Source organism: Lontra canadensis, unplaced genomic scaffold, assembly GCF_010015895.1.
Source record: "Lontra canadensis isolate GAN:19392208 unplaced genomic scaffold, GSC_riverotter_1.0 scaffold30, whole genome shotgun sequence".
In the NCBI taxonomy this organism is placed as follows: Eukaryota; Metazoa; Chordata; class Mammalia; order Carnivora; family Mustelidae; genus Lontra; species Lontra canadensis.
Genome location: NW_022631024.1, coordinates 18,324,557 through 18,337,803, shown reverse-complemented (window position 1 = coordinate 18,337,803; position 13,247 = coordinate 18,324,557). Strand labels below are relative to the sequence as shown.

Here is a 13,247-nt window from a genome sequence, read left to right as displayed (position 1 = left end):
GCAGGGTCCAGAAGCCAGAACCACCCAGCACCGCATCCCTGCCCATCCCCGACCTTGCCTGCCGGGAGCCCAGGAATACATCTCAGGGAGCACAGCCGACAAGGTCGTGCCCGCCCTGTGCTTGGAACCGCACACCAGGGGAGGTAGGCGAGAGCCCCTGCCAGACTCCCAGCAAGGGGGAAGGTGCGTGAGGGTGCAGGGCCCGGCCCCCGCAACAGCCAGGACTTCTCCTGGGCAGGGAGCACACCCGGCCCCAGGTGGGTGTGTGAGCTGGTACGGATGCCTCTCCTTGACCCCTACAAATCTGCCCGGGGATGATCTGCCCAGGGCATTTTGCTGAAGGACTGAACAGACCCCGGGGTTTAAGACTGTTCCTCGTGTAATACGCCTCTCCTTCAAACCCCAGGCAGAGCCGGCACGTTGTTAGGAGGTTAATTCTCGTAATTGGAACATGTGGGCAGTGCAGGCCAGAGGTCCCTAAACTTCCCCGAGAGGTGGGGGGCTAGGCGGCGGCCGGGTCTGCCTGCAGCTGCACCCACTCCTGCAGGGATGGTCTCCCCGCTCAGCATCAGCACACAGAGCTCGCTCCAGACTGGAAGGGGCACCAGGAGCTCAGCGCTGGGTCTGTGGCTCGCCGCCTCCCACTCACAGGCTTGCAGACCAACCCTCGGCCCCGCTGTTGCACCAACGGTGGGTCCTCCTGTCGTGGCTGGAGACGCCCGACAGCTGCCCTGGAGATGAAGACTTGCCCACCCAGACTCCTGAAAAGCCCTTCTCTGAGGGCGGCCCCTGTTTGCACCAGGCCAGCTCCCCCAGCTGGGAACACCAGCCCAAGGGCGGCAGAGCCGGCCGGCCAACACGTGCTCGGGCAGGGCAGTGATGGACAGACGAGGAGTGTGCAGGGCTGGGGCGCCGTGAGCTCCTGTGGGCCAGACGCATAGGTCATAGCCAGGGCTACCTGGGACCCCGCGGCCCCAAGGGTTCTGCCGGGCCCGGGGCCATCTGAGGCCGCGCCCTGGGGCCCGGGGACATCTGTGAGTCCTTGGAGGCCAGCTCGGGTCCCTTCCACAGAAGGAAACTGGGTGAATATTTTGGTTTCGCGGCAGCGGCTGCGGAGCCCGTGGCGCTCCGTTCGAGTGAATTAGGGCAGCACCGCGTCGGCTTCCATGTGCCTCCCCTTGGTTTAAATTGGATGCTCCAATCTTCTTCTTCTTTTGTCCTAAATTTCTCTCTAACATTTTGTGCAGCTGTAACGCAGCTGCTGCTTCCTGATGCCGTGCAGGCGGAGGAATGGGTGGCGGCGGTGACTCACCTTCCCCCAGGAGGGACCGCAGAGCCTGGGCGGACACACCAGAGTGGGCACAGCCGCTGGGGGGCAGCCACAGGTAAGCCGGGCACCCACACGGCCGGGGCCAAGAGCGGGGGACCCCTGCCGAGTTAAGGGCAGGCGCTCCAGGGCCAGTTCCAGGGTGGGAGGGGGGCACTACCTTCCCTGGAGAAGTCCGCCAACTGTAGGCACCTGTCCCCACGGATGCTTCTGGAGGGAGGCGTCCCACCTGCGAGGCCGAGCTTGCAGGGCACTGTGCGACCTTGGACACTGTCTTTCAGAAAGTGTCAGGCCCTAGGGGCACGAGGAGCGTGCTGTCATCAGAATGTGTGTCCTGGGGCGCCCGAGTGGCTCATTCTGTTATGTGTCTGGCTTTGGCTTAGGGCGTGACCTCAGGGTCCTGGGATCAAATCCTCCATCGGGCTCCCTGCTCAGTGCAGAGTGTGCTTACGGTTCTCTCTCTCCCTCTGCCCCTTTACCTTGCACACGTGCAGTCTCTCTCTCTCTCAAATAATAAATAAATCTTTAAAAAACAAAAAAAAGACTCTGTGTTCTCCCCAAAGTCCTGTGTTAAAGCCTAACCCCGCCCCAGGTAGAGGTGTCAGGACGGCCTTGAGAGGTGAGGAGGTTGCTGGCGGAGCGACCCCAGAGGCCCCTGCGGCCCTCCCGCGGGGAGAGGAACTCAGCGAGAAGTCGCGTCTGTGAGCGGGGAGCGGCCCCACCGGACACGAACGGTGCAGGCTCCGGGGTCCTGGACTAGCAGCCCCCAGAGCTGTGGTGGCGGCCCGGCTAGCGCTCCGTCCCAGCTGCGGGGGATGGACTGAGACGGCACAGCCCCTCAACCCTTGGCTCATTCGACAACTGTGTGAACGCGCCGCGCCCCGGAGACGGTCTGCCAGCCTGCCCCTGAGGTCAAGACCAGGAACAGTCCAGGCCGCAGAGGGCAGAAAGGCATCTTCCCTCCCCCGGGCAGGGCTGCAGCCTCAGCCCCTGGCTTCCAGCACCTGCCCCTGGAGAGGGCCACGCGGAGCTCTGGCCCCCTGCAGCAGTCTGGGCTCCTCGGGAGTCCCCCACCCTCATCTGCAGCTCTCCCGGGAGGAAACCCTGGCCTCCTTCCAGGAGGAGGTGTGCCTAGCAGCTCCGTCCACTCTAGACTGTGTCTAGCTGCTCTTGTTTTCCACTCCCATATGTCGCAGGAAAAGCCGGTCCCGGAGAGGCACAAAGACCCGCACAGGGCAGTGGCGAGGACGCAATGCCCTCCATGCGGTCGGCTTGGTGGCCGTCTGAGCCAAACGTGGGAAAGGCAAATGGAGCAAGCCACTGGGGGCTTCCCTCTCCTCTCTGAGAGGCCTGGAGGGCCCCGCGGGGGCAGGGAGGCAGGCCCAGGTCCGGTCCACCCTGCCCTGCCCGCTCTGGGGGCGCACAGGGACAGACTCAGAACTTCGGGCTGTGGCAAACACGCATGCATCACGCACACACGTGAGTGCCCACGCAGGCGCACACACGCCCCCGGGGCTCGGCGGGTCGAGGGGGCTGCAGCTGCTCAGAGGAGCACAACTCCCCACGCAGGTGGTGCTGAGCTCAGGTTGACTCAGCTGCAGGCGGCGCCGTCGGGGGGTCCTCGCGCCGCCCCTGGGAGCCAGGAACCCAGGGACAGGGAGATGGAAGCACAGTCGGAAAAACACAGATAATTCCCGGGACGTTAAGTCAGGATGTTGTTGTAAGTAACGAGTTCACAATTAAAACTCAGAATTGTATTGTCCGAGGGCTGCCCCTGCCTGGTGTGGGCTGGCAGGGAGCGCATGGAGGCCCCCTCGGCCCTGAAAGGTGAAGGGCAGGTCAGCCGCTGGGCAGCATTCCAGTCCTGGAGGCGGAGAGCCTAGGGGCCGGGGTGGGGGGGTGGAGAGAGGGCAGAGGGGCCCTAGAGCAGGGGTGTGGCTGGGCCGTTGCAAGGACCTGGACACCCACCGTCTCTGCTCACCTAGGTCAGCGCGTGGGCAGAAACATCCCCACAAGTGGGGCACGGGGGTCAGGGTAGGCCCCAAGTGGCATGTGCACTGTCTCCCTGTCTCCTGACCCGAGCGAGGGCAGGAAGGGCACCCCTCCCTGCCCACCTGAGAAAGCGGTGTCCGCGGCAAAACCCGCACAACCTCTTCTGGGTGCACCTGGAAGGAAAGGGCCCCCTGGGGCTCCAGGGGACCTGGTGCCAACCCCTGGGCCAGGGGACATGCCTCCTGGGAGGCCACCTGACCACCCCCCAACCCCCGCTGCTCTCCCCAGCCATCGCCCAACGCGGTCAGCCTGGACTGACTGATTCCTGCATGAATATTCACGCCGCAGCCTGGACGAGGCACTAATGTGCTGGGAAAGCAGAATGGAGCCCTGGCCCCTCCTCGCAGAATGAATGGCCGCGCACTTCTCCAGCTCGCACACAGGCCTGCAGGGCTCTCCTCAGGAGACGTTCTCCCACTGACCGACTGACCTGGGGCATGGCTGTCCCCTCTAGAGGGTGCCCACTTTCAGGCGGGGGGCCCCAGGCCCTGCCCTGCTCAACCACACCGCCCGCCCCACCCAGCGACCTAGCCTCGTCGTCCTCCCACCAGTGCAGCCCATCCCCAGCCCAGGGGTCAGGGTCAGCGTCCAGCCCCAGGTCAAGGTGGCAGGGGACATGGCTGAACCGGCCAAAGGCAGAGGGGGTCTGCCTCAACCTGGACTTCCAAGCCTGACGGCCAGGGGTGGCATTCTGGCCTCTCTTGGATAAGGCCATGGTTACACCCGGCCATCTCACCATGCACCCTCCTGCGGGCCCTCCCCCAGCACCAGGCGCAGAGGCGGCCACACAGCGAGAGCCACAGCCACTCTGCCAGAGGCCCCGTGTGACACAGCTGCCAGCAGGCCTGGGCACGCTGCCCGCTGGGGCGGGGGGAGGGGCGCAGCCCACAAGCCGCTGAATCAGCGGCTCCCTCCCGTCCTCCCTGTCCCCTCTGGGCAAGGATGCTGGTGAGGCGGGGCGCTCCCTCTTCTGGGAGCTGTCAGGGAGGTACGCCAGACTGCTGGGATTTCTGCAAAGTGGCTCCTGGGTGCAGCTTGGTGCAGAGCGGCAGGCGGCCTCGAGGGGATGGGGCGGCTGGCTGTCCTAGAGGGGCTGGCCCAGAGAGGCCCTTTCCCAGCAGCAGCAGGGAGGGGGAAAGGAGAAGCACTGGGCTCTGCGGAGGGAAGGAAGCTCGCTACGCTACGGCCCAGAAAGGGCTGATTCAGCACCGGGCGCCTGCTCTCCGCCAGCTCCCTCCTCCAATCACAGGCTGCCAGTGACAGGGACCTCTCAAGGTCAGGGACCATCGATGTCTGTGCAGCCAGCCCCAGCCCACCGCCCTGTCCTCCGCAGCAGTACTGGGCTCACACTCTGATCCAGAGCAGGCGGCGCCTGCCCAGCCATCGTCCGGGGTGGGGCTGTGTCCCTCCCCCACAGCCCCCACCATACTGCGGGGGGAGGGGAGACCGGGAAAGACACAGGAGTCCGACTGCCCCTCCAGGTGTGACCTCCTGGGGGCTGCCAGGAGTGCCCGCAGGACCAGAGAGAGCATCTCCTGAGATGTCCGTACTGCCCTGGGTCTGGACGGCACCCAGACTTTCTCACATAACCTCTGGTTTCTGGAAGTTCCCAAAGCACCACCCTTCCTCGCGTTGCCCCTCTGCTGGCTGATTCCCCTCCTCCTGACAGCCCTTCGAACCCTCCTACTGGCCGCAGAGGACTCAGGCCCCGCAGCAGAGGGGGGCTGGAAACCGCCGAGTGTGGGGGCGCGGCCACTGAGGCTTTTCCTCCTGCCTCCGGGGCACCTGGCTCCGGCCTCAGGGACGCCCCGTGCCTCCCCTCTTTGTTCAAGGGAACTGCTTCTCTCCTCCCTCCTCTCCCACTCCCTCCCTGCCCCCCCACCCCCCCAACACTTCTGTCCTAACCCTGACCTCCAGACCCAGCCTGACCCTGACTGGACCATCCCCCTGCCAGGCTAGGCGACCTCCAGGAGCCCCCCCCTCCCCCACGCAGGCTCTAGCGGAGCCTCGGCTCCTCACCCCCACCTCCCCAATCAAGGACAAACTTGCCACCACCTGCGTCCAGGTGCTGTCACCAGGGGCAGCCTGGCACCTGCAGAACCTTCCAGGTACTCTCCTCCCTCTTCTCTTCCCTCCCGCCCCACCTTGGGCCCATCTTCACCCACCCGGGGTCCTGCATGAGCAGCAGGGGCCCTCCCTGCCCTCCCAGCTCACTGGGTCTGACATAGTGGCTATCCTGGGTCACTCCCTCCCCCACCCACCTTGAAGGCAGCCTGGGCCATTAGGGAGGGAGGAGGCGGCAGGAGCCACGGAGGCCTGGCAGCTCTGCAAGGATGACTCCTGGTTCCTAAGCCCGCTCCAGCTCCTGGCATCTGCCAGCCCAGCCCTGGGACCTGCGCTCAGGCCTGCAGGTCAGTCCTTTTCCCCAAGACAGGGAGCTCATAATGAGCATAGACTCTGCCCTAAATGACATCTCAGCAGAATGCCCCCAACCGGAAGCCGCTGCCCTCACAGGTCACCCCCCCCCCACCCTACCCCATGATGCCGAGACCCCTCTCTGGGTGGCAGCGTCCTGACTGCAGCCTGGATCCCAGCCCTGCTCTCCCACTGCTTGGCCCAGGGCTCCTGTCCTTGAAGATGGGATCGGGGAGTTGGCCAGAGGCCCACCTGGTGGAAGAGGCCTCGCGCTCACCAAGTACCATCCTAAGTTGGCCTGCTGGGGCTGCTGCCCTGGTGGCCGCCAGCGCCCAGTGCCCGCAGCCACCGCAGCCGCTTATCAGCTCTGCCACCACCACAAGCCAAACCCCGAAACAACTTGGGACTGTTTTCTGCTGGGAAAACACCCAGTTCCACAAAATCCCGGAAGCAGCAGGTTGGCGGCCTTTCCGTGGCACTTTCTGGCCAGCGCAGCAGCGTGGCAGGGCGTCCCTGTCATGCGTGAGGAACAGGGGTGTCCCCGCATGGAAGCTCGCAGACGTTTACAAAATAAAGATACTGAGTAACCATGCGTCTCTTGTTTTTCCAAGGCTTTCGGTTAAACAAGAACCGGCGCTCTGGTTTCCAGCCAGTGTCCTCCCCGCGCACAAGGATCTTTCCTGGGAGGGAGCTGACACTGTGCACTCGGTTCAAGGACCTACTCCCGGGCCCTGTGAGGACCCTACACCCTCACTGGCGGGTACAAGTTGGCCCCGGGGACCTTGCTGGGACCCGCTGCCGGCGCGGCCACATTGTCCCTGCTGTCCTGACAGACTCCCGGCCGCGAGGTCAAGGTGGGCCCCTTGAAACCCCACACGGGCGTCCCTGCCTCAGCGCCGCAGACGCCTGCTTTAAAGAGTCCTCGATCATGCCTGGGACAGACTCCTTCCGTGGCATCTTTGGTCGGTCAGACCCTTACAGAAAGAACAAAGATTTTGAGCTTTAAGCAATCACTCCATCAACGTGTTAAAAAAATAAGTTTAATGCAGGTGGCTCATCTCATAAAGAATTTAACAGGCGCTCGCGTCACCGAGCACCTCTGTGTTCACCATGCCAGCTCCTCATGTGGCCGCAACCACAATCGAGGCAGCCCAGCCACACCCCTCCTGCCGTCCTGACGGTGCGGACACATGTCCACCTCTGTGGCGGGAGCTCTGGGGGATCTGAGTTAACACAGAACAAAACTTTTAGGAAACAGCATGATTTAGTGCAAAAGATTCTCTGCGGTGCTGAGAAGTGGGGTACACGCAGGTCAGCTCCCCGCGGGGCATCCAGGGAGCCCGCAGACGCCACCCAAGCAAGGACTTCATCCCGGGAGCCCTCCCACTGTCCCCAAGTTGACAACTGCTGGATAGAAGCCGGCTACAAATCAAAGAGCGTGGTTTACAGCTGAGCTTTCTTCACCTTCTCTCCCTGATTTGGAGTCTTCCTCCCGGGGCACCCAACTGTCCGACAGCTCCTCTGGCCCCTGGACTGCCTGGGCACACAAGGTCAAAGGGGCCACTGCCCATGCTCGGGGGGTGGGGAGGGACAACTCGGGATGAGGGGTTTGTCACCCCCAGGATGAGGCTGTCTGCTGTCCCTGGTCTCTGCCTGTCGTCCCATCACAATTATTCCGAGCGGCTTCTCACCTCCCAAGAAGACCTGCTGTGACTATGGGGCCACCAGGCCACCCTCTCCTCCTCTGACAGAGAAGCGAGGGGTCTGCACAAGACATGGGCCCCCGGATGGACCAACAGTCCCTCCGCTCCTTCCGGCCCCACATTCAGTTCTGCTTGTCCCTCAGCAGCGGCTCCAAAGCGGGGGCAAGAACACAGGGGCAGCCCAGCCCGTGCACACACACGCCCAAGAGGGGCTCTTTCAGCGGAAACTCTGCTCACGTCCCGGGGACAGGCGCACAGAGGCTGTGGTGCTTCTCCAGACGTCAGCTCTGACGTCAGCTCCCAGCACGCACGTTTCAACGCCTGCCATCCCTCAAAGGGAGAGAGGCCAAATCTCGGCTCCCCTCCCCACCCCCAGCAGGAAGGAGTTCAGGGGCCTCCCAGAATTCCACGCTTGGAGAGACTATGGGATCCCGCCTGATGTTTTCAACAAACCTGCCCAAGAGGAAGGCAGATCGCCCAGGACCAGGGCTGGTCCCCAATCTGGGAACTGGCCAAGGCTGCCTGTGACTCCCACTCAACCGCGTCTAAGCAAACCAACGTGGCCCGGAAGCCCGGCCTGGAACTCAGGACTCCGCCGCCGCTCAAGGGGAAAGACGGAGGGCCTGAGCGCTGTGCCGGGACGCCGGCGGCCCAGGGCAGAGCGAGCAGCTTTGTGGCAGCGCGGACGCCAGCCACTTGAGCCTGACACTTCCCTAAGGCTGGGGCTGGGGGCTCACGGGGAGGGGCCGTGCAGCTGGCCAGGAGGCCCTCGCTCGCAGCCTGTGATGCCCGTGTCCCGGAGAGGAAGCAGGGACACAGAGGCTCTCCAAGGCAGGCTGGGCCTACGGGCCTCACCCTGGCACAGCCTGGAAAAGCGAGGGCTGGAAGCGTGGGCTGGCGGCCAGCAGGCGCTGACCCCCCAGGGACATACAAGGAGGGTCAGTGCAGAAAACGAGCAGCAGAGGGGGCGCCCGCGTCCCCTTCCCGGAGCAGTCTCAGCACCCCCCCGCCCAGACCCGCGAGGCGGGAGGAGTCCCGACCCAGCCGGTCAGGAGAAGCACGGGCCTCGGGGAAGACACCCCACGGCGGAGGCCCAGGCCGGGCCCTCACATGTCCACGAAGACCATGAAGCACCAGCCCAGGCCCCCGACCAGCAGCACCGTCACGCGGATGCCGTAGATGAGCAGCTCGTTGAGGAGGCGGAAGTCCACGCGCCGGCGGCCCAGCAGCAGCAGCAGCACCGACAGCTTGAGCTGGAAGCGCAGCAGGACGCGCACGCCCAGGTACTGCAGGCAGAAGAGCGCGGCCAGCGCGCCCCAGAGCGCGGCGGTGAACAGGCTGCAGCTGAAGTAGAGCAGGAAGCGGATGAAGCCGTACAGCCAGCGCGCGCGCACGTACACGTCGAAGTTGTTGTACTTGGTGCGGGCCAGGCGGGAGGTGCGTGCCGGCCCGCAGGCCGCGTGCAGGCAGGTGGTGTGCGGGCCGTGGAAGGAGCGCACCCGCCGCGGGATGGGCATGACCGGCATCGGGGCCCGGGCGCTGTGGCGAGCTGGTGGCAGCACTGGTGTCCGCGCAGCGGTCGGCATAGGCGTCATGGGCACCTAGGCCCGCGCGTGGCAGCTGAGCCCTGGGGGGGTGCAGCGGCCTGCGGGGAAGTGACAGAGACAGGAGCGGGGTGAGCCCCGGGACGCCGGAGCCGGCCCCGGGGCCACGGGGAACCTGCCCCCTCGGCTCAGGTGCCCGGGGGCCGCTCTCGCCACAAGAAGCACCGAGGACGCTTCAGAGGCACCGGACGCAGGAGCCAAGCGCGAAGATCAGACAGGGGGTCCGGAGCCCTGGCGCTGAGGCTCCCTAGGAGTGACCTGAAGCCGGTCCGCCCCCCTCCCCTCCCTGCCCTGCTGGCCGGGGCGCCGGGCTCCCGTGGGGGCGGGGGGACGCTGGGGACCACGCCTGGCAGGCAACAGGACATCGCAGGCCTGGGACCAGGAAAGGACAAACGCCGAGTGGTCTCGTGACCGCCTAAATCACTCGTAGGGGAAAGATGCACGTGCGGACGTGTGAACAGCGGGGCAGCCGGGGGGCTACGGGCTCGGGAGACACATCCCACAGGCCGGCCAGGGGCGTGCGCGGGGGCGGAGGCCGGGCGGGTCCAGGGCTCCCCGCAGGCTCGGCCAGAGCCTGGTCTGAGCCCCGGGAGGCTCCGCGCGCTTGCCTCGGTCCGGCCCGCATCTGCACCTGCGGGCCTCATCCGCTGGACCCCGCCGGGCTCCCTGCCCTCCTCCCTCCCGCCCCGGGCCCGCCGCCGCCACGCACGGTCCCTCCGCCCAGCGTCCGCGCCGCGGGCTCCCGGGGCAGGCAGGCGGCCGGCACCGGCGCGGACCCGCGAGCCACCCCTGGGCAGGCCCGTCCGCCGCTCACCAGGTGCCCTCTCCGCGCCGGCGCCGGGAAGGCCGGCGGTGCGGGCGGCAGGGCCTGCGGCACCCCCCGACCCACGGGGCTCCAGGAGCAGGGCGGCCGCATGGTGCCCACGGCGCGGCGGCTGCGGGGCCCAGCCGCTCACGCGTCCCTGCCCCAGGCCGCCCCGAAGGGCCCGGGGCTTCCGCGCCCCGCGGCCGGCGGCGTTTGGCCCAGCGCGGGAGCCGTAGCGCCGTCCCTCTGCGGCCACCGTAGCACTTCCCTCCCACCCCTCCGCCCGAGCCGACCCCGAGAGCGCCTCCCTTCCCCCTGGCTCGGAGAGACTCTGAGCAGCCGGAACTCGACACTTCCCTAGGGCGTGCGTGCTTACGTGCCTGCGTGCGCGCCGTCCTTAGCACTGCCGCCCGACGCCTCGTCCCGCGTATGCCGCGGGCCGCTCGGTCTGTCTTGCGCAGGCGCAGATGGTGGGCCTGCGCGTGCGGACCGTGGGCAGCCCCTCCGCGCACGCGCGCGCCGCCCTCACGTGTCCGCGGCCCGGGGAGCGGTAGCGGGGCTGGGGAGTGGCCCACTCCCGCCGCCGCTCCCGGCGTTGCCCCAACCGGACCCGGAGGATTGCGCGCGGACTCGTGAAGGGTTTCAGGCCTGCCGGGTTCCGGGTCGCTCCCTTGTAGATGCGGCTCCGCGTCCCCGAGAATGGGGGCCCGCCGCCTCCCGGGCCCGAAGCCCCGCGGCCCTCGCCTCCGGCCCGCCAGCCTGCACCCCGCACCCCGTCCCTGCTGCGGGCTCCTGCGTCCTGGCCTTTGCGCTCCTGGCCCTCGGGGACGAGGCCGGGCAGGGTCAGCGGAAGGAGCCGGAGAGCTTTGAAAGGTGCCCGGAGAAACCGTGAAGGGGCAGCAGATGGCAGAAAAGGAGGATATTTTAATAAATATTCCCTAAAATGCAGCCTTCTTCTGGTTGGTTTCTGCAGTAACTGCCTGCTCCACACTCGGACCCTCTCCCGCCCCGGTCCAGCCCTGTCCCCCGGGGCACCCCATCAGGCCCCTCCAGGTCTTTGCGGAGGTCCCATTGCTCGCTGCATGACCTGTCCCTTCTCGCTGGTTCTGTTCCCCCTCAGCCGCTTGCCGAGCTCCTACTCACCCTGTGAGACCCCAGTCCAATGCCCCCTCCTCCAGAAAGCTGCCTCCGCCCGCGCGATAGCTCTTCCCGGGCACCCATGCCCTCCCCGAGTGTGCGCGGCTGCTGCTTGCTCTGCGCGGTCTTCCATCCCCAGAGCTGCGGACATCTCGCGGACAGACCCACGCCCCCATCAGCCCAGTTCTCTCGCCGGGCCAGGGTGAGACGTGCTTCTGCTTCGTGGCCCAGTGCGCACGTACCGTGTTCACACAACCCCGGAAGCCTCACGAAAGAGCACTTCTGAGCCACAGTCTAGTCCGTCCCTACCTGCCGCCCAGGCTCTCAGGTAAGGAGCCTGGCGGGCGAGCACAGGCTGTGTCCTCAGGGCTGCCTTGGGGCAGGGCCAGGGGAAGCCTCCGACCCTGCTATCTGTTTGCAGGTCCTCATTTGGGGCCCCGGTGGGGATCCCCATCCGGCTCTCCACCCTCCTGAGTACCCCTGTCCCCAGGCTTCCCCTCGGGGCTGGGCAGCGGGCAGTGGCCGGGCGCCACCTGCTGGGACGGTTTCCAGTTGCTGCAGACCGGCCCTGCGGGAGGGAAGGGTGGGAGTGAGGCTGAGTCCACCGGGGCCTTCCAGGCCTTAAAGCGGCTGTCCTGGACCCCCCCAGCCCGGCGCCCCCCGGCTGTCTGGGGCTGCTTTCGAGCTTCCGTGGCAGAATGGAGTGGGCTCCTGGGAGGACACCCAAAGGCCTACAAACCTGAGAACCTCTACCCTTTGGCCTCTACGGTTTGTTGGGCCCTGCTCCCCACTTTAAACGGGGAGGAGGAGTGTCACCCTTGGAGTCATGTTTAACTTACTCGTCCTCGGCAGGGGTCAGCGTGACGTCCAGCTCATGGTGACACTGACTGCTGGACGCCAGGCAGCGTGCCCCAGTTCCGAGGCCTGATCGAGCCCCAGGTCCCAGAGGGGCTCAGCCTCTGGGGCCTCACACACACCCGCACAGTCTCCTGGCCGCAGCGCAAGGGCTGCACTTCCTGCCCCCGGTTCCGGGCTGCCTCAGTGACCAGATCCTGAGGCCCAGGTGACCCTGTGGCATCTCCAGGGTTGGGTCAGAAGAAGCTGCACACCACCCCCTCCCATGTCCTAATGCTCCCTCCCGGAACCAGCTGCCGTGCTGGTGGACGCTGGGCCACAGGGGGGGGCACACATGACAGGCGTGGGGGGGACGTTTTTGGGACGCCCGTCAGGGGGCTCCGGGCTGGGCTCTTTTTTTTTTTTTTTTATGTTTCTTTTATTTTACTTTTTTTTTTTTTTTTAATTTACTTGACAGAGATCACAGGCAGGCAGAGAGGCAGAGGAGGAAGCAGGCTCCCTGCTGAGCAGAGAGCCCGATGCAGGGCTCGATCCCAGGACCCTGAGATCATGACCCGAGCTGAAGGCAGAAGCTTTAACCCACTGAGCCACCCAGGCGCCCCGGGGCTGGCTCTTCTGAGCGCAGCTTTCGAGTATCCGGGAAAGGCAGCAGACGTGTGAGTGAAGGAGGCTCATGTGATCCCAGAGTGGTTGCGTGGGCCACGCCGGAAGCATGGAAGGGAGGCGGTGAGGAGGGGTTTGTGGGGGCACGTGTGGGTCCAGTGGGGGTCACCTTGGGCCACATGGCAGTGGTGTGGCAGCAGTGTGGATAAGAGTGGCAACATAGAGGGGTCTGTGGTGGTTCCGTGGAGCAAGCACGTGGGTAGCACATGGGGGGTTCTGTAAGGTGGTCACGTGGCTGGCACGTGGTGGTCATGTGCAGGCCATAGTGTGGGCATGTGAGGGAGGCCATGAGGAGGGATTCACGGGGGGGACAGGTCATATGTGGAGTTACATGGGCCCTGTGGCAGGGGTGGGGGGCCACGCGGGTGGCATGTGGGGTGTTGGAGGGTACTCGGGGTCTCTGTGGGGCACACACGGGCACACGGGGGGCATTTGGAGAGGCCGTGAGGAGGGGCTCCGCGCTGAGCACCATGGCCATGGCTTTGCCCCGTGGGAGCAGGAGTGCAGCTGGGCGAGGAGGCCACAGGGCTGGGGCGGAGACCCCAGACAGCACAGGGCAGAGAAGCTTGTGTGGGCCGTGTCTGGGTCCCAGCCTGCAGACCAGGGCTGAGGGGAAAGACTGGTGTTCTCAGTACTAGGTCGGGGGCGGTCTGTTACCAGACCCTGTGAGCGGAACACGTCGTTTC

The 13,247-nt window shown here is 65.8% G+C and overlaps 1 protein-coding gene across 3 annotated transcripts; it reads right to left on the bottom strand.

Moving 5' to 3' along the window:
• Nucleotides 1-7,788: 7,788 nt before the first annotated feature.
• Nucleotides 7,789-10,388, bottom strand: TMEM250 (transmembrane protein 250). Of its 3 annotated transcripts, none has more exons than XM_032866215.1 (2): nt 10,283-10,388; nt 7,789-9,142 (listed from the first exon to the last, which is right to left on the bottom strand). In XM_032866215.1, exon 2 carries the CDS (start codon nt 9,090-9,092, stop codon nt 8,604-8,606), a length of 489 nt encoding a protein of 162 aa, XP_032722106.1. In that variant the 5' UTR covers nt 9,093-9,142; nt 10,283-10,388; the 3' UTR covers nt 7,789-8,603. The 3 variants fall into 3 exon arrangements, with proteins under 3 accessions (XP_032722106.1, XP_032722104.1, XP_032722103.1); XM_032866213.1 differs by having other exon boundaries at nt 10,287-10,388; XM_032866212.1 differs by lacking the exon at nt 10,283-10,388 and adding an exon at nt 9,916-10,236.
• Nucleotides 10,389-13,247: the final 2,859 nt, after the last annotated feature.

Coding starts and splice junctions, on each gene's coding strand:
- TMEM250 (XM_032866215.1), bottom strand. CDS start 9,092: ATGACGCCTATGCCGACCGCTGCGCGGACACCAGTGCTGCCACCAGCT.